The sequence below is a fragment of the Pezoporus occidentalis genome, unplaced genomic scaffold (assembly GCF_034315485.1).
Source record: "Pezoporus occidentalis ecotype Australia unplaced genomic scaffold, CSIRO_AGI_Poc_V1 ctg44, whole genome shotgun sequence".
Classification (NCBI taxonomy): Eukaryota; Metazoa; Chordata; class Aves; order Psittaciformes; family Psittacidae; genus Pezoporus; species Pezoporus occidentalis.
The window spans coordinates 395,214-420,213 of record NW_026915769.1 but is presented as its reverse complement, the minus strand read 5'-3'; the positions used below and the strand labels follow the sequence as shown (position 1 = coordinate 420,213).

Here is a 25,000-nt window from a genome sequence, read left to right as displayed (position 1 = left end):
GTTACCAGTAAAATAATACTTAGGGTATCGAATCTCTCATGAATTTTGCTATGCTGCACGTACTGGATTTTTGTAGAGTAAGGTATAAACAAAGAGGTCGGTCTTTATATATTCTTATTTTAAATGAAGATATATCTGGCAACCCAAAAGAATGTAGTCATGTGAATGGTAAAAGGACTGTAATGATTTTCTCAAGCTTGGTACAAGCTTATTGTATCTATTCATTAAACAATAAGGCAATCCACCCTTATTAAAAATATCTTGAGTACTCCCAGCACCTAAAAATGTTTTTGGCTTTTTTTTTAAAGACATTTTCAATACAAATATGATGTTTGCAAAATCAGGATTTTGCCTGTATCTGTTTACAAGCATAGTCCTATAAGAGTGTCAGCTGTTGTGTTTCCAGGTTGCTCTCACAGGTCGTTAGAAGTTGAAACCTGGATGCCCATCAAGGCTGTCGCTATGCTTGTTGCATAGCTAGGAAATGAGACCTCTGATACCGTGCTTGGCTTTCTGTTAATAAAATACTTAAATGTTCCAACTAGAGTAGACCAGAGTGCAGAAGAACTCTCTGAGCTCCCTCTGTCCTGAGGATGTTGTTGAGGTGTGCACACCTGCTTCCCGAGTTTGTACTAGGAATTGCAAGAAATAAAAGGCAGATATCTGGGCTGCTCTGCCTGGATGGTGTCCTGTCATTTGGAGAAGAGATGCTGCAAATCCCTGCTCCTGGGGGGGGGGGTCCAGAAGCAAGGTGAGGAGGCAGATACTGAGAAATTCATCTCAGCCCTTATCTGGACCCTGTGGGAACCGATGAATTTTGGGTTAGGCAAGTGAGGAGTATCTCCCTGGCATTTTAACACTGCAAAACAAAGAGATTGCAAAAAGGATGTATTTGTGTGCATGGAGAAGGGCCTCAGGGTCACTGACTCAGGCAGTGTTTCTCTAAGGCAAAATAAATGAGACTTATAGGAAGCTTGATAAACTGCATTGATTGACAAGTTTTCTGGTGATTAGAGGAGTTTTAGCTAAATGGTATTGTGAAGAGTAAGCTCATAAAAAAAGAAGGTGAGATTTGCCCAAGTACTCTCAAAAGTTAACTTTGACTCTTCTGGCAACATCGTTATGGTGATTCAGTGGATAAACTAACCTGTGGTTCACATTATCTTAAAATCATGTTTTTAACTCTGAAAAGTAATAGATATTACTAAATTATTTTAATCTAAAATATGTTTGAGTTTGCTTTGATATATAATTGAGTCGGGAAAATAATTTCATGAAAAAGTATTTAGAGCAGAATTGTCCAAACAATCTAGTAATGATTTAAAAATCAAAGGGAAGTACTTTTTAAGCCAACATATCTCAAGAATAATCTAACTTTTGATACAATAAAGACTTTTCTCTTAGGTAAAGGTCTGTGCTAGGTTGGGACGCTGTATGGTGCATGGTAAAATAACCTGTGTTGGCATAGGTGTTACCAGGCTCTGATGTCACAATGAATGTGATGTCATGGAATGATAAATCACTTGAGCCAGTCTTCTGCTAAAAACACGGTATAGGTATGACTGAAGGTCACTTATTTCATGCACCTCTCAGCTTTCCAGAACAGCTTTCTCCCTTCCTGTTGATGGTGCCTCTGGAGGAGTTGATATGGTAAAAAGCAAATTTTATACAGCCCTGACAAAATCGTACATAAGGCTTTCTAAAGCAGTATGTAGTTTGTATTGGTTAATTTAAGTATTGATGTAATCACTTGTGTGTTTGTGGCTGGGAAAAGATTTTCTTTATATATTTATTTATTTATTTTTTAGCTGAATTTTGTCTTCTCAGGGAAGGACCATGAAATCTCAGTAAAAACTCCTGAAAAGATACTGATTTGCTGAAGTCCAGCAAACATATAAGCAGTCTTTCTCAGGGTATCCTGTTACTCAAATGAGCCAGAACAGGACTGGCCATTTCATGAGTAAAATTAGGTTTTAAGATTTAAATCACATTTTAGTTTTGGAGCTTTGTTTCTATTGTAGCTGAGCTAGTTTGCCTTTACTAAATACTAAGTTAATGTAGCTGCTGCTAAAATTTCTCTGGGTGTATTTGAGACATTTTAAGGTTTATTTGCACTTAAATTTTTATTTTGGAGTCTGAAGTCAGCCTTTACAACTGTCATAAACTTTATTTTGGGGTCTGAATACTTGGTAGATTTTCATTGCACGCTCTTAATGGGTTTGGGGTGTGTATGCGACACATGCTTCTTTTTATTTGCTAGCTAAGGCCAAACCTGGGGTGGGGAAACAGAAATGTTCCATGCAATGACAGCTTCATGTAGGTAAGGAGCTGATGCTTGATATAAGCCTTCACTAACTGTTCTGTGACTTGTCTGTGTATGCTTTCCTTCTGCCCTTTTGTGGCATATGTTTCTGGTGATCTGTGTCCTCTTATAAAGAATGTGTGTGCTCCATATGGCAGTGGATTTGCTCTAATGAGAGCAAAGGTGCTGGCAGCCTCTGAGAGGTTTCTACCGGAGGCACATTCAGCCCCCAAGTTTGTATTGCAGAAGAACAGACTTGTGCTGGGCTATGGGTGCAGGAGCAAAGCTTGGTTCATGGCAGTATTAGGGCTCACAGTGATAGGTGGCAAAAGCAGTGGCACCATTGAAGCTCTTCTTCAGGGGTTCCTAAGGCTTTCCCAAGCAAGGGAGAGACCTGAATGGCTGAACAAACCCTTTTTTGCTTTGAGGACAATCCTGGAGACATTGGTTAGACAAGCTCCTCCTAGCCAGTTAAGTCAACATGGGGCTGGCTTGTGAGCAGTGGGACTTGGTGAAATGCATAGACAAGCCAGCTGGCAGGAATGAGAGAGCAGTTACTCCTAATGGTTTTGTGATGATATCTTGGATGCAATTAAGTTATTAAGAGGTGATTTGCAAATGTTTTGTTCAATGTAGCATACTGTAACTTAGCTGTCACCACTTTGCACTCCTTAGCTTGGCAAGGTAAGCTTCTACCCCAGCTTATCTGACTCTTTGTGAATGCAAAACTGCCACCAAAAATTAATACTAGTATGCCACAAGTACATCAGCTTCTTAATTATTGTTATAAACAACACCTGCCCCATCAAATGCTCTTGCAAGGATGTCACTGCTTGCTATCTTCCCAAGGCTGTGGTATTATATTTTCATAATGACAAACCAGAAGCAAGTCTCAGGTGCAGGTGCTGTCCTGTGTGTTAACAGGACTGCATTCTGTATCTGCCACACCAAATAAAGGCTAGTCTTAAATGATGATCTAGGAGCTAGACACACACAGCGGTAAGGAAACCTGCAACATTAAACTATAAGTAGCTGGCAGAATGAGTGAAATGCAGGGCACACATCCTGTGTGTCACGAGATGATAAATGCAGTCATCTTTAGGGCTAAACAAGAGCACCTGTGTCATGGAAATGCAATAACTGCATTTTGCTGTGGATTTTTTTTCCAGCAGCACGATATGTTAAAACATCCCAGGAATTTAGTCTGATTTCTAACTGAGACAAAGTACAAATATCATAACAAACGCATACTGGTTACTAAAATTTTTATTTTGCTCTTATTGTCTTCTAAATTGCTGTTAGAAACTGAACTCTTCAGCTGCAACTGCAGTGAGTGGTATGAAATACTGCAGTGTGCTAAGCGATGCAGGATGGACCTCACGCTATTATTTGAATCTCAGTGAAAGACAATACATCCATCTTATGTGTACATATAAATCCTGCTGGTGAGAAGTTAAACATTCTAGGAGCCTAACTTTACCCAGTAAAAATTCAACAACCCAGCCTCTCTTTGTGGCTCGTATGCTCTACTGGCAGACACAAATGATTGGATTGAAAATTGGAGCCTCCCTGAATTAACAAAAAAACCTTTCATGGAGAAATTAGGCTACAGACCCAGGGGTACCTTTTCTTTTTCATCTGTCCCATACAGAGGTTGTAGGTGTAGCCTTGACTTCATCTGCTGCTCAGCTGAGCTAATTTGTTGCAGGTCAAGTCCAATAAGTCTCCCTGTTTCTCTGCTCTTCTCTCTACTGACAAGAGTGATGGGAGGATAGCTTGGGGTAGCTTGGTTACATGCTGCCTCTTGATCGGGGCTTACAGTAAAGTTCTGGTCTAGCCCTTTAGGAAGTGAAGTAACACTTTATCTCTTCTGCAGGTGGATGGGAAAAAGAGGAAAGACAAATCACTTTGCTACTGCGAAGCCACAAGCAAAGCAATAGGGATGATGCAGGGTTTTTTTCATTTGTCTTTTTGAGCAATAGTATCAATGAAATAAGAAGCCAGTAGCTTCCCCCATGATGCTCTGCCCTCTGCCCTCCCTCCCTCCCTCCTTGCAGCATGATTTCACTTGCATTTCCAGTACTTCTACTTTGAGTGATGCCTTGATAACCTGTTCAGTGCTGGAGTGCTTAATTTTCAGACGGAAGACTGCTCCATAGATGGTGTTCTTGTCTGGCTCTGCCAATGACCAGAATATGTGACAGCTATCATTGCAGCTGTGATTGGGGTGGTTTTTATTGTGGTTTGGCTGGGGTTTTTTAGTGGCCCAGTGTCACTGTGATTTATACTTCTGCTTGACCAAGGGGTCTGGATTTTAAAATAGTCTTATCAGAGGCATCTCAGTTAACCAAATACATTTAATTGACTCTAATTATCTAGGTATGTGGTGACAAACTTGCCATAGATGTTGCTATTGGGTAACTGGAGCACTGAGAGAGCACTGTATGCAGGCTTGCAGTGCTTTCTGCTCATTCTGCATGTTGGAAGGTAGATTTTAGGAGAGGTAAAACCTAGGATTCTGTCAAGAAAGTTTTGTTCATAGCATGTTATTTTCATGTTGCTAACATCATTTCCACTTCCAGAACTGGATTGTTAAAGATGGAGTGTTCAATTTACTGAAAAAAACTTCTAATTGTCTGATGAATTGGAAGTTTGTGCATGCATGTGTGTGCACATACATGTGTGTGTGTATGGAAGAGCATTTTCCAGCTAACTGTAATGGATGCAGTGCTTGCCTGTTTTGCTGTGTGGAATTCTTTAGTGACACTGGTAGTCTTCCTCTTCTGTAAAGAAATATGTAGCCCTAAGGAGGATGCATGAAGACATGCAGGCTTAAGCTTCTAGGATACTGGTCAAAATGCTGCTTCTGACTCTCAGGGTAAGCCAATTCTTGCAGTCTGACTTTGTGTCATCCAGCGGCACTGCTTATTGCAGAAAGATGACTTAACGTAAGAGAGAGAAGATCAGCATTAATTGAAAAGTAATATTTGAGGTCCTGGTTTATTTTTCTCATACAATTTCTGAATTCAGTGGTTGCCAAACACTTTAAAATGGCTTTCATTCATTCATGAAGAAGTACCTTCCACTCTGAAGCACTGACCAAGTAGGATCTCGGGAACTACAAATAAGAGGATTCTGCTTGGAAGAAAAGTATGCACCTGGAGTTGGAATAAGTCTGGCTACTACAGTCCATTCCCTAGGGCTTGGCTTTGTTATCTACAGAGCGCTTTATCCCCACTGGAACATGCTGTCCTCACCTTTATTCATGCTGAGGAAGAGGAAGGTGTCTCTGTGTGAACTAGATTTGTTACTGCATATCTTGCATGATAATTACAGAATTAAGCTCTCTAGCATGCATATACTCAAAGAAGTTATTCTGTCTTTGGGGTGAATAATTGCTCACTTTAAATGCTATATATGCATTTGTGTCTGCGTATACATACAGGGGTAGGGAGGCAGAATGGGCAGGCAAAATATGTAATTATTCAACAGAAGCCTTAGTCTTGCATTATAAATATGGATCATGACTTAAGGAGCCTGAGGACATAATACATTCATCTTCTGCTTGAATATTTAGTTTTAATCGTAGAGTTGCCTGAAAGTCCTTATGAAAGATGAGCACTGACATTTAAAGTACTTGTGACGTACGGATTGTCTATATGCAGATACAGCGGGCTCTTGCAGCAAAAAGGTTGAGGACAAGAGGATGCTGAATTGGAACAAAGCCAGACAGTCTCCAAAGAGTAAAACTTATTTTCATGCATTAGCAAATGCCTATAGGTAAGGCAAGGATATGTTTAGCATAAATGTCAAATCATTCAGTTGAAAGGATAGAATCTCTTAAGGCATCAGTGTGGGCACTGGGTGTGGGCTGGTGAAACTGTGGGTTGTGTTCATAGCCCTGGTACTAGGTTTTGGTGGACTGCTTAATTCTCTTCCTGCCCAGCTCCTCTTCTGGTTGTATCTATTCAGCCTAGTGAGTTTTCCCAAAAAGCATGCAGTTGTGTAACTGCAGAAGGGAGTTGTAAGGCAGCTGTGCCCAGTCCGCTGCCTTTATCTTGGCAGAGAAATACATGGAGTTCAGCAGCCACGCACCTTACGTTACACGTGGTCATTGTATTCTCAGGTCTGTTAGCCACAGCCATGAAATATGTGCATGAGGTATGTGTAAAGAACAGGCGTTCAAAATGGCATCCTGTCCCCATTGCTGGGGAGGCAGAACCGCCGCAACACAACATATGATTATACCAGAGTCCAAGTGAGGACTTGATTATGTTATTAGCCTTTAGGCTGTCCTATAATTAAAGATGAATGCTGGTTAAAATTAATCAACTCTATTTTGCAGGCTATGCATTTTCTTACCATTGAATCCTTTGTGATAGGCACTTACTGGAGCCACTGTGATTAAAAAAAGGAAAAAAAAAAAAGATACTTTTTTCCCTTGCAGTTTTGAATTTAATGGTGAAGTGAGGTTTCTGTAATAGAGAAATACTGTGAAATACTGGATATAACTTGCCTTGATGACTTACAGACATCAGGCTACATCTTGTAGGCACTCAAGTGATGTCTTGTAACCAATTAGTCACGCAGCTCACCTAAACACTTGAGTCATTTTGCTGTTTAACTCAGCCTATGGTGTTGCACTGAAGTGGTGCACCTAAGTGAGTGAAGTGGTGCACCTAAGTGAGTAGCTGTTCGTGGAATCAGTTGAGTGCTTGCCTTTTCATTGCGAGTACGGAGGTCTTCACTGATAGAAGCTTTTGGCATTCCAGTGGCAGAGATGTGCAATAACACAGATTTTCTGTCCCTAGAAAAGGAAGAGGTGGTTGTGTGTGTTCCACTGACTTGTGGTAGTTCAGCTTACAAGTGAACATCTTTTCTATTCTATGGTTGTCTTTTGCCTTTGGTTGCAGAAAGTCCTGCAAGAGGTTAGACTCTGTAGAGTAGATGAATGCAGATGCTGATGTGTAGGGGAGATAAATGTACAGAATAAGAAGCCCAGTACACAAAATTGACAATTTTATATAAGAGACTTTTTTTTCTGGAAATCACGGATTTCCGTTAGCTGGTATATCACTTGCAGTTTTCCTTGTGCTCTGAGAGATACATCACACACTATAATAGCATTCAATTGTGTGTGTGCTGTCTTCCCACATATGTGTTTGTCATATTTCAATGGGAAATGATGCATGTTAAGAGTCTCCTTGTTTCAGTTACTATTTGAATTTGTTCAGTGCAAACTGGGCCTCTTTCATCAAGAAGCTCATAAAAGCTATAGCATAACAGTGCAGTAATGTTACTGAAGCCAAAGACTGGAATTATTGAGGAACAATTAGAAATTTCCTTGAGGCAGCAGGCGTACTGAGAAGGGATGAAATTTAATGAGACAAGTGACCTTTACTCGTTTTCAAGAAAATTCTAAGCTTTTTATTTTTCCCCCTATCACTTCTGGGTTTAGGAAGCACAACTGTAAATCTGTGTGTGTGACACGCTTAGTAAACGATTGTTTCAGTGCTAGAAGCAGCAATAATGTAAGGCTGTGCCTGAATAGACAGACCTACACAAGCAGACTCTGAAAGGAACCTGTCCTTTGGAGGTGCGCTGTGCTGAGGTGTCCTGCTGCTGCCAAACTGCTTGCAAGCCTGTAGTGATGGAATGAGCATGTTACCCATACTGGGCATCCTGACAAGCTGCAGGGAGGTATGGGATGCAATGCCAGGCCAAGCCCACTGCCTTCTAGGAGCGCCTGTGTGTTGTTCTGCTGGCCAACAGAAACCAGCGTACCAACAGAGCAGGGCATTTTTGGCTTTATTTCAGTATTTCCTATTGCATGCTGTGTTGAGTCCTGTAAGCTAGAAGAACCACATTGCTGCTGAGCAAATACATGCACTCAGTTTTCCTGTCCCACAGAAAAAGAAATTCCAGTTTCAGCACAGGAGTGATTTCAGAGGGTACAATGTGCTTTGTGTGTCAGATTTTGTTTAAAATCCTCACCTTTTTAATCTTTTTTTTTTCTAGCTTAATATATTTAAATAAGGTGTGTTGGGACAGTTGAGTGAAAGGAAAAACAAAAGCCAATGTTGCAAAAGCTAACGGCACAGATTTTGACCCCTTGAGGGTTTTGGTACTAAACAAATTTCCTGCCCTGTAAAGCAGATGTTGAAACTGTAAATAAATTTGGGCAACTTTCCCCTCGCTGTGGACAGAGCCTTGCTTTCTTAGCTTAGAGATTTCTGTAACAACTTGTGTCAGGCATCTTGATAGTTAAAGACTAGGCTGGAGGCAGTTTCTCTATTAGCTTGCCTTTACTGAGTGTCTGTGGATCAGAGGTAAGAAAGAGCCATACTCAGGTAAAATAGAAAGACAATAGGAAAGTGCCATCTTTTTTTTTTTTCCTTTTTTTCTTTTCTTTTTCCTTCCAGTGGCTTAGCCTGTGTCCATACTAATAAATATTTCCGAGCCTACTTTCAGTAAATGAGAGGTGAAGGAGATAACAATGCCCAGTTGTTGGAGGAGCAGTGGGATGTCTGAGGTATAATCTCAGTTCTTCCTGTGGCCAATGCCTCAGTAACTATATCGGATATAGTTTATGCAATGGGAAGAGACTCCCTTTTGTGCAGTTTGGGATCTACAGATAAGGAGTGCTTCATAACAGGAAAATTGTATTGCTAGATGTTGCTTGAAGTTTGGACAGATGCCAACTGAGCCGCTAATACAGAGGCCTCTTTCTGCAGACACATTGACAGCTGGGTGCAGGTTTGGTATTACAGGTATGCCCTTAATTGAGGGATAGGAAGCTCCTAGACAGAGTTGATATTAACTATCAGTGTGATGACTGACACCTTGGCTCAAACGAAGATGAAAGGTAGTGCACTGTAGACTGAAAAAATGGGGTAATGAGTGTTTTGGAAAGTTTTTCTTTGAGCCTATAGGGCTGATTAAGCTAGTCTGACTGGACAGTATGCACTAGGACAGGACATAAAATGTGTTGTGCTACCACAGCTGATTACATGCCTGATCATGGCAGGATTTTTCCTGTTGTGGCCAGATAATAGTCTGTGATGAAGTAAGTCAACATTATGCTGAAAGCTGTTATCTGCTGTTGGCCCCTTAAATTAAGAGAGTTACTGTCAGAGATGTTATCTAAAATAGCATCAGTAGTTTGATATGAAACTAAGCTTGCTTTTATCCTGTATTATATTAATCCCAATACTTTTTCTTTTTTACACTGCTGCTACCAATACAGCTTTCTGCTAGTAACTAGGCTACTCTCTGCACAGTTGTGTTGTTTGTATAACCATGGGGATGCCTCTGATAAGGACTGAGACCAGAGCAGTTCACTGGCTTTAATGTCATGGGGGATTTTCTATGGATTATTTTTGTGGAGACTGCTTCTAGCTCTCAATCACTCGATCTGTAGCAGTGCTACAGGATCCTGCCAGGACACCACAAACGAATACTGCACTTAACTGAAAAGAGTGGTTTCTGTTGAACTGTAAAACCCTGACACTTTGGAAAGGTATGGCAGTAGACCCATGCAGTTGGCTCTCACCTTGTACTCCTTTGCAGGTGGGTCTGTGCCCAGCACATGTGTGGAGCATGTCTCCCCTGTGTAAGCCACAACTCCTGCAGGGGCTTGGCTTGATCTTTATCCTAATCAGCACATCGGTCCCATTGGGTCAGGCTTAGAAGTTGTAAGTGACCTGGGATCAAAGGAGCCTTGTTTTCCTTTATTTCAGCCTAGTATGTTGGCACTTTGCTGTTACCTGTACACCCATCTTGCCACCTGGGATGCTGCAGACTGGGAGAAGAGAGTCTTCAGAGATCTGTTAGAAGCTAGAGAAAGAATAATTTATGTAATTCATTCTTAGTAATTAAAAAAAAAACAAACAAACACTTTTTAATTGAAGTAACTCAAAATAAGATGCTACTTCATTTTCATCTGCCTGTATGATATATAGATCCTATCTTAAAGGTAATCCATCAACCAGCCATCCTCTTACCGGTGCCAGGACAGAATAGTGACCCATGAATGGATGGAGCATAGATAAGATGATTGCTCCCTTCTCAGTTTCTCTGCAGATATCAATGCAACTTTAAGACTGTTCTTTATTCATCTGATAAATGTGTAGAGATATATGGAGATCAACTTCTACATCTTGATAGATATGCACCAGCTCTTGGGCAGGTGCCTGCGGGTGATTTTTTTCCTTTATTGCTGGGATAGTATAGAGGCTCAAATGGAAAAAGTGTCCCTCAAGCCAGTTGTGGAAGCACTGGAAAGGTCAAGATTTGGACCTGCTTCTGAATTTTGCAACTGAGCCTGAAAGAAAAGCGCAGCCATCTTAATTAGGATTATCTGCCAGCATGTGGCACAGGTTACCGTTTCTCACCTTGCCTAACACTGAGTTTAGTAGAACAGTGTAAGGGAGCTCCCCATCTGCTAGTTCTGACATGTCTTAGACATCTGTACCTGCAGCACTGGAGTTCTGATCTTTTCTTTCTGCTGCTTCTCATAAAACATATGTCAGGAACTGAATAACTTTGATAGACTTCAGTGTAACTTACTATGCCTGTCACTGAAAAAGAAAATATCTTCAAGTTTTTACTCACAATTAAATACTTTCATGCTCAGATCTCTTAAATTGAAGATGTTTTCTTTTTATGGTCCCTTTTTCTTCCCTTTACCAGATGCCACAAAAGTACAAACTCAGAGTGACAGGCATTTTGTGCGACAGCAAGCATGTTTTCTAATTGGACATGTCCCTGAACTCAAACATCAAATTCAAGCACTCAGCAGCAGGAGAGTTGAGTGTTCAGGTTTGGATACAACTTTGGAATTCAGCCTCTATATTAATGAAATAATTCTAATTTTTTAAACTTTCATCTTAGTTTTCTTCTTAAGTCTTGCTCAAAGGAAGACTTTTCAAGTTGCCAAAGGCTGTGCGGTACTTCTGCCAAATCTGGGCATGGAGAGTATATTGCTTCCTGGCACATGGACAGCTGGCACAGAAATGTGAAAGTGATGCATCTCTGGACATACTCATGGTCTCTCTTACCTTCCTGTGATGTGCTGTTGTTTGCATCTTCTGGTCATTTGTACCTGAGGTCTTAGGTTTTAGTAAATGGTTGCCTAGGGTTTTGTAGTACAGCGAAGTACAATGATGGGTATTATATGTGCTTCCTGGACTTCCTGATTTCCACTGGGTCAACTAGAAAGCTAAATATATATGGCTAAAGAGATTAAGAGCAGTTTGATATAAGTTGCTGAGAGATCTGCTGTGCCTTTTGTTTGTCAGTTACTGATGAGATCCCACAAGTACATTCCAGGTCTCCAGCCTGGTTCTCAGGAGGTTCATGCTCCTCAGTTTCTCTGTGCCTCAGCATTTAAAAAAGCACTTCTGTAAACCTTCCTTTACATCAAATGCTGTTGTGAGAAGGGATGACGACAAGAGCATGTAATATGCTATGATAAAACAGTGATGGGGAGAGCTGTTTCCATACCTAGGGCAGATGATACGACGTATGGAGTCTCATTCCTTTCTCTGTTAAGACTTGATCCACAGGCTTTTGAAATATTTCTGGATTTGCCTTAATGCACCTCTGTCATAGCTGAGCGCTTGGGATGAGGGGAAAAAAACAGCCTGTGGCAATTGGGCATGGGCAGGAGAGGGTGATGAAATATCACCCTTCTAGTCTTCCTATAGCTCCTACTTCCACAGTTGTCGTCAGTTAAACTGCTTGTTCCACTGCAGTGAACAACTGCAGCTAGGTAGGTGACTCTGCTCCTATCAGGGCTAGTGGACAAGAGTCTTTGCTCTTCTGAAGTTTTGAGAAGCTGTATGTTTTGTGATTTCTGGGTATTTTATCTATCATTCTTTAGCTCTAGGAGGAGCTAAAAAAGAAGTGATGATATTTATTTTGTGTGTATGCACGTATTGCATGTATGTACATTATAACAGTGTGGTTTCCTTGAGAATATATGGCCTGTAAAACTGCACTGCATATCTGTTCTCCTCCCTAGTGTAATAATTGATATCAGTAAAATACAAGAGAGCTAGAGTTTTCAAAGACAGCTGTGTTGCTTTCCCTTTCCACTTATATTGCATCCTATTAACTCCTGTCCTTTATTTTGATTGTTTCTATATTTAGTTTACAGATCTATCCTAGATCATGCTGATGAAACTGATGTAGGAATTTGTCCACTGAGGTGACCATTATACCTATATTTAGAAAATTCTTCTAATGACTCCAATGCTCCCTTGAATACCACCAATACAGTCATGTTTATTTAAAGAATATAATAGTAATGAACATCAATTCTTGACATCCATACTACAATTAAAATAATTACTTAAGAGGATAATATAATGTTTACTAACAACATTTGTAACTATGAAATTCAAAATAAAGAATTTTTTGCACCTTAGCGGTATAAGCCTAGACCCAAGCTTTGGACCTCAACCTATGTAAAGTACAAAGCTAATTCTTTTTTTCTAAAAATTATGATCAAAAAAACCCAAGAGTCAAAAAGTTTGTGAAGAATATACCAAGTTTTAAGAATACTTGCCCTGAGCATAGATGTGTATAGCAACTAAGCAAAGTCTGCAGCCTCTGCTAACTTCATATTCTCATTCAAAAATGAAAGTAATAGTAGTGATGAATGAGCTGAGTAGTCATCCTTAATAAGATTTTGGAACTGGATCTCTGTGGCATGTTGCTGTAGAGGAATTTAGTAGGATATATGGTAATTTCTGGGACTGTTTTCGGTTTTGTTCTTAGCATCCCCTTGAAGGCTGAAGGGGAGAGGGATTAAGGAGACATGGTGAAAATACCAGAATTGGGTTTGTTCATTTAGTAGGTGGCAGCTTTGCCTGAAGCTGGCACTGAACCACTGCCACAAATGATGTATTTTGGCCAAGGTCTGGCTTTGTGAAATTACTTCTGATTGCTTGGATTAACTTTATAGAGATTCAAATGGGTACAATATTCTTCTACATGGACAGTTTTTAGCTGACCTTCAAGAAGCCCCTTCATCTAGTCCAGCCGTATCACACACTTAAATATACGTAACTGTGAAGCTATACAAATGAACAATTCTATTTTAAAAAATGGGAAAGGAGCAAAAGGAGAGAGGAAATAAAGGGCTAGGAGAAGAAAGTCATAACCAAAGAGCTCCCCAAACCTAGCATTCTCCCCACAGGGTGTTTTGGTCCTTGAATGAAAAACAAGTGTTTGGACCCAAGAGAGACTCAACTTTGCAGTGCCTGAAGCAGAGTAGGAGTCAAGTGTGTGCATCCTTCTCAGGTAGGTGCTGGAATTCCAGCAGCAGCTAGAAGAGAGCAGTCTAGTTAGTGCCCAGAGACGGGTAGTGAAGACTGATATCTGAGGAGAGCTTCCTGGTTTCAGCTTGCCTGAGGATGTATCAAAGCAGTGCTTTATTCCTTTGCCTGTACCTCATTTTTACTGTGCCTCTCATGAGTCTATGCCTGTTTTTGCTTATTGCCTTATCAGTGATCCCTTAGCTTTCTTTGTAATTTGAATGTCTTGCCTTGGCCTGGTTCTAAAAATGCTGAGCAACATGGGCTGTTCTGGTATGGTATCCCCTTTCTGTTTCATAACTCCATGACTTCCAGCTTCAAAAATAGTTTCCTGTCACTGACTTAAACCAATATAATAAATGCAAGCAGCCAAGTCATCCTGCAAGGGCATTATTAGCTTTTTATAAATAATTTTAATTGGTTTATTTGAAAATTACAATTTTCGAGCATTAAAAATTAATTAAGGGAGAGGAAGGGAGCACCCTTATTCACAGTGTGACTTCATGAGGTTATCTGATATTTGACAATTAAAATTAAAAGTCATATGCAACCATGTAAATGATGCTTTCTGAAAGTGTTCTAAAGTGGAGAGTATAAAGAAAATGCCAAAGAAACTTCCAGAAATTAAAGATCTACTGAAGGCAAGAAGCTGTTTTCTATGGGAAGGAGGAAAAAAAAAGTCTCTAATGCATAATCTATATCCCAATTTGGTGTTTCAGAGTTTTTCCAAAGATGTGACTATAAAACACAATATAGACCAACCAGCTCTAAAAGCTGAACAGAGTGGATGACCTTAGTCTTCAAATGTCCTCAGTGGTCAGGAGCTCCCTCATTCAAAGCCTTGCTTTAAATACCATACTTTGAGTTTGCAATGTTTTTATTGCCTGTGCATTTACAAGAAGTGGATTAAACTAAAACCCTTCCCAAACATTTGTTGCTGTTATTTGACAGTCTGCCGAGTAATGCTCTTTGCATGTGTTTTTACTTTGTAGGACAGCTTTTCCCCACAGATTTATACACTTTTTTTTTCCACAAAGATTTAATTATGAGACAGCTGGGTTGATTATAGATCAATTCTTTTAGTTAATCTGAAAGAGAAGTAAGTTGTACTTTGGGATAGAATTACATATGGTTTAGTTCAGTGGTAGTGGTGAAATATGTGAAGCTTTGTACAACCCTGACTGGCTAATATTTAACAGTATTTATTATCGATTGCCTTGAGGCATAGCTGTTTCTGCATTATGTGATTTGGAGGAGTTGTTCCCTTTGGTGGGAGCTCTGAAGTTATGTTCTACAGCAGGTTACATTTAAAATATGAACTATGGTTCAAGCTTGCAAGTGATGAGATTAAGACACTGATATTTGTTAGAAAAGAAATGGAGGAAAAGAGACAGTCTGTAGGTAGCAGTAAAAGAACAAGCCCATTATTTATTTCCTGTTTTAAGATGGTAGTATTTCAAAACTTTACATGAAATTATATCAAAGAAACCTTTCATACATCAGTTTGCTTTGGATTGGTTTTAAATATTTTCTATGAATACAAATTGTTCTTTGAAGGGATGTAACACAAATCTTGTGGTGGCACTTGAGAAGCAAGTCTGACAGTTCCTTGCCTCTGGGAAACAGATACAAAGTGGTGAATGTCTTTGCCTAGTTCTTTTAGCTCCGCATCTTTCTCTTTTCCACTGCTTGTTTATCTTTCTGTCCTGTGACCAAAAAAACAGGCTAATTTCAATATGAGCTATGAGACAAGCTGAATCAGCTAAAATATTACAGTTGTCGCTGTCAGATGAACTTGCCATAAAAAAAATGAGAGGCAGGGAAATAGAATACAGTTTTTAAAGCGCCCTTTTATTTTCCTGTTTTTTTCTGGTAACCCAGAGCTTACTTTCTCTTATTTGAAACTGGAGTGATTCCCATTAGAAGCCTCTTGATAGGTGATGCACTGGTGCACAATGCTGACGTGGTTCTCTGCTTGGGACATCTAACCTGCCCTGCAGATGGAAGATGAGCAACTGTCCTAAATGTAAAAATCTTACACTCCTGTGACTAAGGTGAGGAAGGCTCTCTATTTGAAGTGAAAGATGCTTGTCCTTGGAAAGTGTCCACTCTTACTAGCAGTCACAAAATGCAGCATGGACTTGTGTGCAGAGTGTCTGACTGCTCACCAAACACATTGCTGTGAAACACTGAAATTGTTGGTTTGTTTTCATATTCCTCATAACCAGGGCTTGCTTGTCACCTTTCAAGGTGGCAGAGATACCACTGCTGATTGCAGAGGCAGGGATTTGTTACCCAGTGAGGGTGTACAACTGAGCTCCATGGGGCAGGAGGTAGGTCATGGTGCCCAACTATGACTTCCTTTAAAAACTGCACAAGTTCTGACTTTTTAAGGTGCAGCTCAAGAAAGGAGCTCTCCAGGATGAAGGTACACTATTAAACTGCCTCTTAGGAGGGAAAATTTGTAATTCCTAACCCTTTTTTAATTGGCATAGCAGAACAGAATCTATTTTTTTTTTTAAAGCAGTCACTTGGATATAAATTATGCATTGTTATTACACAGTAATCAAATGATTCAAATGGAATGGAATTTTTAAATTAAATCATTTAAAAGCGTGGTGGTTTTAAGTGCACTGCTCTAATGAAATGCTACTTTTTGCTGCTCTTTTATCAAGAACAATGTTGAATGCTTTACGGTACCGCGGGCATCATGTTGTCTCCTCTGATATTGCAAACCTGATGCAATAATTAAAAAAAATAAAGCTCTGCTGTAATTTCTTCACAAAGTTGAATGGGAAAGTGTCTGGCAATTTGTTAAATAGGAACATATTGCTTTGAAAATGCAAATGAATAAAATAACATTGGCATTAGAAAATACAGTAGTGTTATATCAGATATCAGCCAAGTAATTATCTGATCTATTACATAGGTTATTTACATTTAATTTAATCACTTATGGATCTTCTTTCTTTACTGGTGGATTCTGATACTGATGTCTGCTCTGGTGTCTGTATGAGTGCTGTCACTGGAGTCTAGTGCAGCTGATATCCCTCTAATTTGCTGTGTAATAGCAGTGGGTCTTGGTTTAGCTGCTGACCCAGTTGAGTTGTGTGTACTCATAAATATTACAGTTAAATCCTGTGTTGTTCTTCATATGTTGTTCCAATACCTGACCAATCTGCGTGTGTGTGTAAGTATCAATAGTGGAGGTCTATGTAAGGTCTGCCCACATGGACTATACCAATATTGTCCAGCTCATGAAACCACCCAGACAGAGGTGTCTTGTTGGTTGAATGGTACTATCTGCTGACCTAAGGTACATATTTTCTTGTATTTGGAGGAATTAGCAGAGGTAGGTTTGCCTCTGCTTTCTGGGCAAGGTGGTTGTGAATGCCTGCTTCAGGATGGGGATACCAGCCTGGTGTCAGATTCCCATTTGATATGAGAGTCATTTTGGGCCAGGCAACACCCTGCAGGCTGTGGATCATGGCGAGTGACCGAGCAAGGGTGTTGTGTGCAGCTCAGCCATTCTCATGGCTCCTCTTGATTTCCTTTAGTCCAGTGCAGCCATGAGGTAATAAACCAGCACTTCTTTTGTATGAGCAGCTTGTATATGAAGCTGTGAATAGGATTTAAATAGGCAGAAAATTCTGCTTAGGTTGCAGCAGAGGCTTCATTGCTGCAGTACTTCCGAGGTAGCCTTGGGGAAGATGGGCAGATGTTTGCTTTCTGCCTTTGTGGCCTCGGTGCCTTTTTTTTCAGGGGACAAGTCTTTTGAAAAATACAGACAGATGGCATAGTCTGTGATCATCTAGTCCTTTTAAAAGTATCAGGTCCATGGCTGATACCTCTCATGTGGAGATTGCTATGAAAGAGTTAAATGTCTGCAATGAGCTGCTGCATTGTAACTCCATAAGTACTACCATTACATCCTATTCTAAGTGTTAGGAAATAAGGCTGCTATCTCAGATGCTGCGGTTGCCAATTTCCTGATGCTTGTTGTTTCCAGCTGTGCACATCTTCATCTTGTCATCTGTTTCTGGTTACTTGGACCTTCTTCTAGTAAAGTATTACAAAATTAATAGCTGTTGTTGCTGCCAACAACAGTGTTGTATAGGTCCTGCCTTAAATATTTTAAAAGATATGAAAATTTCCCTTACTGTACTATGGTGGTGCGTCCTGAATTACACTGGGCACAAAGGCAGGCTGTTAGTACTCAGACTAATGGAAAGTTTTAAGGAAGTGTCACTTGGTAGATTTTCATCCCTACCAGCTCAGTAGTTCTCTGGCAGTGATGATTCTTATATTTCAGCCTTATCCTAGGATGCTTCTAACATCTTTCTTCCTTGACAAGCTATGCTTTCTAGTGAATCCAGGCTTCACGTTTCAAAATTGTTAAAAATATTTATTCATATGGGTCTAGCTTAACAATGGGGTTCTTTTAAGCTGGAGTGGAAGAATTGTTTAAAAAACAAAACTGCTTTATTTAGAAGGACTTTTAAAAATGAAATATTTTTGTGTGAGAAGAATGCTCTTTTTAATTGAAATTGGGGGGAAAAGTCTTGAAGAATATGAAAATTAAATGCAACTTTTCATTCCAGACTGAACAAACTATTTCAGTCAACAATGCAGACTTCCCCTCAACTTCTGATTCTGTTATTGAACCACTGTTCTCAACCCCCACTACTTTCCTTGACATATCTCTACTCCAAGCTGAGTTTTGCTTCTCCCTTAGTACAAAGCAGCCATAAAGCTGACTTAGAGTCTGTCTTGATGTTCAGTGTAACTCATTCATGTGCTTCCATCTGTTTTACACCATTTAGGCACCGTGAAACAGACAGCGCATTGCAATGAATCTGGTCCATCCAACTGTACTGGATTACTCTGCTGAGGTCTCACCTGTTACTCATCTAGGCTGCTTGTCCATCTAGACTGCTTGTGACCATTATAGTCAAAACCCCCAACATTTACTTCCAAAAAATATATATCAAAAGTCTAGGCACTTGGGTTGGTAAATGGACTCTGTGATATTATCAAATACTTTAATCTTTTTAGCATTAACTGTCTTTGGAGGCTACCATTTAATCTGATTTACAGGGAAGGGAATGTCTGTGAAATTTACCCTGTGAGTAGCAGCATCTCTGACTTGAATTCATCTCCTGGCAGATCAAGTTCAGCCAGTGCTCAACTTTTTCCTACTCCCATACAGAATAACTTTTCTCTCTTCTGATTCCTGAGGTGACTGATATGTTGAAGTTTACAGTAAAATTATGTTTGAAAGAAAGCAATGGGAAAATATGCTTCAAATCCCAGACTGTTTAGAGGACACCACTGTTAAAAAATAAAGAACTTAAAGCTAATAATAAGCAAATAAGGATTAGGGCGACCTTCATCAAGCAAGTTATTGATATGGCAGCTGGACTGACTTCACATCAAGTGTAATTCAGTTTAAAAAAGTGGCATGAAGCACTATTTTTTGCTGCTGCTTTATTAGCAGGAGGGAAACCAACAGCTTCCTTAGGTAAGGATCCAATAAACATGAAACCATTCCAAATATCTCTTTGGTCTAGAAATGAAGCTGGATCAGACATTGATAGCCAGGAATGAAGTCCTCTCCCAGAGGAGAAGACATGGGAAGAGAAGTGAAGTGGTTTGAGCACTAAGCTGAGCCCTGGCATGCACTTGGTCAAGCTTTCTGAATGGATTTCATGATAGGTGCTGAGCTGTTTGTTTTAAAGAGTCAGTTTTCAGCTCCTTGCTTCTAGGTTTTATTTAGAAGTGCCCAGAGGAGTTGGGGCAGGCTCACAGTGGTTCTCATGTCTATATATTGGAAATTCCTCTTTCTCATATAGTGAATTCTCCTTTGAATTCCCATTTAAAACAGTTGTCTCCAAGATGATCCATTCCTTGAGTTGTAAAAATTGTGACACTGTAAGAGATAGAGAGGCTGATGGAGTACTGAAAGATGTACATTCGGCACAGTGTCAGGGATTCCAACAAAGACTTTATTTGCTTACAGAACACCTAGTTTAAATAGCTGCAACATTGCCATCACTATCACCAGACTGTTTCATGTATGCTTTTTATACAGTGGGTAGATTGTTCCCAAAGAGCATCTGTTCTTTGTAGGTAGTCCCGTGGCCCTGGTTACCAGATTATCTAAGCCCTGTACTGCCCTGAACTAGTATAACCCTACAGTATCCCTCTGGGGTAGGAAGTACAATTACTGCTATTTTATAGATGAGGCTGAGAACAGGCTATGCTGCGGAATAAAGATGTGCTGTGATATGGTGTTAATTGTACCATGCTTGTGAGGGTAAGAATAGCTTGTGCTGGCAAGCAGTGTGCAGACCCTCTGCGGGCCTTGGGTAGATGGTGTGTATTAAAGGCCATACCAGCTGTGTGCAGCAGTCCATGCCAGCTGCTGTCACTACTGCAGTTACACAGGGGAGTTTGAGTAAGCAGGCAATGACCTACGCTGTCATTCTGCTCTCTTTGGATATAGCTAAAGTGACGTGCCCAAGGTCAAGAAGAGAGCCAGCGCCGGGGAAGTGAATTGGTCTGGGGAATTGGGGATAATGCTGTTACCTCTCAATCGCTCTCAGAAAAGCAGTTTTCATTCTGATGGGAGAATTATTAAATGCTGTGCTAGCATTAGAAGCTAAATGTGTAGGAAGCACTTGTAGTGAGAGTTAAGCTGCTGAAGCCTGGTGCCACAGAGTTGTGTGGTTGAGTACAAATTTGTATTGCTGGTTGGATTTCCTTCTTGCAAATGTGTCAAAATGGTGTTGCTTCAGTAAAATCACAGTGTTTAAATGGAGAAGAGTTTAATCCCATGTACAATTTTCATATGCAGCCAAACTGTCAGGGGTTGCTCTGCTCAGGAGCACCATTACTGTTGGGGAGCAGTTGCTTGTCTGGCTGTGGTGGAAGACATGTGCGGAGGGCTGCCGGATGGAGTCCTTGTATACTGTAGGTGGAGGGAAGTGATGACTGCAGAAACCAATGTGCCACAATTCCCAGAATGGTGGTGGGGTAATTTAGACTGAATGAGCCCTTTAAAATAAAGCACAAACACCATAAAAGGTACTTTACAAAATGCTGCTCTATTTCTGTCTAAGTGCACTAGACCTCCCAGATATACAGATGAATTTAGCCAGTGGGCTAATATTCAAGGCTTTTGCTGCAATAGTTGGAGTAAGTGCCATCTTCTTTACTGCAGAGCATTTTCATCCAGAGTGCGGGACATGCAATTTTCCTGTTCACGGAGCACAAAGCAGACACCTCACTTGGAGAAAAGTGTTTAGTCTGGGTGAGAACTGCTTTTTGTGTGCATGCATGTGATTGATTTATAACAGATAATTCCTGCTATCCAGATGATTTCTCTCAGCTTCCTTTCAGCCAGAGCCAGCACGATCTTTGTCAGTTATGTAAGGTCTAGTAAGTGTGGCACAGAAGCAGCAGCCTTTAATTTTCATCTGTGTTGGAAAATTGAGATGAGCTTGTTCCACTTACCCCATGGAATAATAGGGCTGTGTTTGTAAAAGCTGCTGCCCGGCTGTGAGAACAAAGTATTGTACACCCTTGCGAAGGTGGCAGCTTGAGGGAAACCCTGGTGCTTGAGCAGAGCGACTTGCAAAAAGCACACAGCCAGCGATGTGCACTTTGAAGTTAGATTCCCTCCCTATTCTGGCTTTGTCCTCACCTTCCAAGGCAGAATGGGCAGGAGTTTCAGGAGGTCCTAGGTTATAGGAGGTAGATATGCAGGGGCATAGTGCTGCCTAAGTGTTTGCTGGGTGGGTTTGGTTTGTGACTTATCTACTATATTTCAAGCATATATTTAGTAAAATTGTGGATTTCTATAAAGAGAAAAAACTGTAGACCTGACTTTAACGGCCCTCTGAAAATTAAGACTGAAAATGAGATTCTAAATTGGGATTATGATGCTATTTCTGCATTTCCTCAGGGATAATGTAACTGCATAATATTGTGACTCTTCTAAAAATGAGGCATGCTAAATTTATCTTTAAATTTTAGTTGAGGACATTTTCCTTACCATCCTAGAGTCTGTATAGACATTTGTATCTCTGTCAAAGGAAATGGTATCACTTTACTCCCTAGTTTTTCATCCTGACCATAGCAGTAAAGTGATAGACCAAAGCTGAGAAACAGTTTGGAGTGGGTCAGATTGGAGTGGGGGGTGTGTGTGTGTGTGTTTGTGTGGAGAACTTGCCTATTATATTTGTCATAATGACCCTGAAGTGCCAATTGCCCATGTTTTCCTTCCCCTCAGGCAGGCAATTGGAGCTGAGAGTAAATCTTTATGTAACTAACCCTAAACTTACTTGGTCTTTTCACAGTCACTATGATTTACATCTATATGGTGATATCTCATTTTCTGATGATTGTGTATTATACAACCATAGATATATACCTGTATTCTGGCCAATAAGAAGGAATCAAAATAATAATGGTTTGTATATTTCATAGCACTAACGTATAGTTTACAAAGGGCTGTAAAAGGAGGGTCTGCATTACTTTACTAAGGAGAGGTCAGAGACGAGAAGAGGTTAGAGTGATTAGGACTAAGAAATGCCTTCGACTGGTAACCATGGTTATGCTTTTAAACAGAGTTTATCATCCTTGCCCATAAAATGCATACAGGAAGGCACTGTACTGTAACAAATATGGCATTACGCTCCCTTCAAATTTCATTAGGCTATTTGTATATGTGCAGAATCAGAAGGCAGAATTTGGGAGAATGTAAAAAATCTAGTATGCAGAGCACACCTTATCTCTGCACCGTTATGACAAAGCAAAGCAAATGTTCATGAAATGGCTCTAAGGCATGGCCATTTCTCTGCTTTTTGAGGTGCATCAAGCTGTTGTTTAAATTTTACCAAGAAAGCAGAATGAGTATGGATGTTACAGCCACACTTTTTAATAAGACTGTTCCATGCAAAATCTTGAACTGCACAGTGTGGTCTGTGCTGAGAGGTCTTCCACCTGTATCCCTGAGTCAAGGGGAAAGGTTTCATGCAAGAAGAAGGCAGGAAGAAAGCAACATTTAACTACAGTTTGCCTCTGGCAAGTCATGTTCTATTTAAAACTTAAGTGCATTCAAACAGCCAAGCCTGGCAGGCTGCGCAGTCTGAAAGCAGAACTGGTTCAGCCCATGCATAAGAATCCCGGGCTGCTCTTTGAGGCTCCTATTGGACCCCAGACCCTCTGAATCTCTCTCCACCTCCCTTTCTCTGACAGCAGATTCTCTAGTCTCCATCACCTCTGCAGAGGCATACTCCCTGACATGCATGTGAAGCATGTGCATTTTAATACAGTATTCTGGTGCTTGACTCTAGGTTGCTGCAATTTAAACATGGATTTTCTGAAACTTTCTTTTGCCATTATTTGTTTCCTGCTGCTCTCTTTTGTGTTTTTTTTTTTTGTTTGTTTTGTTTGTGTTTTTTTTTTTAACTTTACATTCTTTTCCACTTGTTTCAAGCAAAAGGTGATTGCATGTTCATCCTATGTCTCCCAAAACACCTTCCTTATGCTTTATCTGCTAGACAAGTCATGAGAAAAAGACCTTGACTGGTGAGTATGTAGGTTTTGCACTAGATTTCCCTTGCCCTTGAAGGAGGAGTTAAATAAGGGATAGCTCTTCTTGTGTTCCAATAAGGCTGACACTATGAGGGTGGTGAGACACTGGCACAGGTTGCCCAGAGAAGCTGTGGCTGCCCCATCCCTGACAGTGTTCAAGGCCAGGTTGGATGGGGCTTTCAGCAACCTGGTCTAGTGGAAGGTGTCCCTGCCCATGGCAGGGTGTTAGAACTGGATGGGCTTTAAGGTCCTTTCCATCCTAAAACAATCTGATTCTATGATATTGAGAAGTCCTGTTCTTTTCCGTCCCTGGAAGAGAAGGCTGGGGTAATGAAGAGCAGGATCTGTGTGTTACCATTTTCTTTTGCAGTAGATCTTAATGAAGATGGGGAAATTGGTCTGACTTCCCTTTTCCAGCCCTGCCCCCAACGTCTTCTCCCTCATTGCCAACCAGGAGCATCCTGCTTGGCAGGTTGGTGGGAGGCAACAAGTTCCTGTGGAGACCTGTGGAGTCCTGTGCTGTCCAGCCCAAGGAAAGTTGCATTCTCCCTCCCTTCAGTCCCCAAATTGATCTTTTTCTGTCAGCACTTTTTCTGTGTGGGTAGGAAAACAGTGACAGTAATGGACTTTCACCAAGGAATTCTCATTTTATTTGCAATTAGAAGTACCACTGTGTTTACTCTGTCTGATAATGTATGAAAAGACCCTCTGATTTTATTTTCCTAAGTCTCTACATTGTCAGAACAGTAAAACACTAGCACTCTGCTGTCTCTTGTTGCACCAGCTACCCTTTAAAAAGTGGCTTAATCTTCTTCTGTTGTCAATGAATACCATTACTCCTTTTTGTCCAAAGCCTGTTGTTCTGTTTGTTTAAGTCTTCTTGTTTTTTTTTTTTCCCGTTATGAAGTTGATGGTCAGGATCTCCTTAGTAAATAAACAAAGGTGGATTAAACCATAAGCTGTCTTTCACTGAAGCAAACAAGAGATTGTTTCTGCAAAGACAGGTCTGTATTTCCAAAGAAAGTACTGGGTAATGTCAGAACTGCTCTGCTGATAAGCAATAGATTTGTTTTGCAGTCTGTGCCAGACCCCTGCTGCCCAGCTGAGTCTTGGAGGAGCTGTGCTACCCATGCACTGCCCCTGCCGTGAAGGGGCATCTTCACCTGTGAGTAAAGGAACAAGCTTCCAGGGAGCCCATCCCACCTTGCAGCCACCACCAGATTCTTAGTGTAACAGCATGCTCAGGTAGCTTTTCACTAGTCCATGGCCATATTCAGGTACCTGATGGCTGCTCAAGGCACATCTGGGCTGGTCCCTGTGCAGGAGGGGGTAGAGCCTGATCACTGAGCAAAGCGATGCCCAGCCCTGGTGAGGGGTCTCAGGGTAGCTCTTGAGGAACGTGTAGCTGACTGCCTGTCTCCCAGCCAGCAGCCTGGAGCGAATCGGTGCTCACCCTCATTAACAGCAGGTGGCTGTTTTATATGGATGGTGTTCTTGTGCCCTGCTGTTGCTGTCTTTGTATGTCTGCACTTTCCTGGCCCTGAGCATCACAGAGCTTGTGCAGTTTTGCTTCTCAGGGTGCTTCTCAGGGAAAACTAGCTGTAATGTGCATAAGGCATTAGGCTAAGAGCAGCCTGTTTTGGCATTGAATTCTTCTTCTGAGTCCAGCCTCAGATCTTGAACATGCCAGAGCATGCAGCTGCCTTTCACCTGGGGCAGCACCCCCCAGAGCTGGATGTTTGGCAATGGTTTCTGTTGTTACCTGGCTCACAGTATG

General features: G+C 40.8%; 1 protein-coding gene across 2 annotated transcripts in view; it reads left to right on the top strand.

Moving 5' to 3' along the window:
- Nucleotides 1-1,546: 1,546 nt before the first annotated feature.
- The window catches only part of LMNTD1 (lamin tail domain containing 1), a 130,749-nt gene continuing 107,295 nt past the window's right edge, over nucleotides 1,547-25,000 (top strand). For both annotated transcript variants that reach the window (XM_062634800.1, XM_062634801.1), the window contains exon 1: nucleotides 1,547-1,650. In XM_062634800.1, coding sequence (XP_062490784.1) covers nucleotides 1,648-1,650 — 3 coding nt within the window. In that variant the 5' untranslated portion in view covers nucleotides 1,547-1,647. The remainder of the gene's footprint in view (nucleotides 1,651-25,000) is intronic.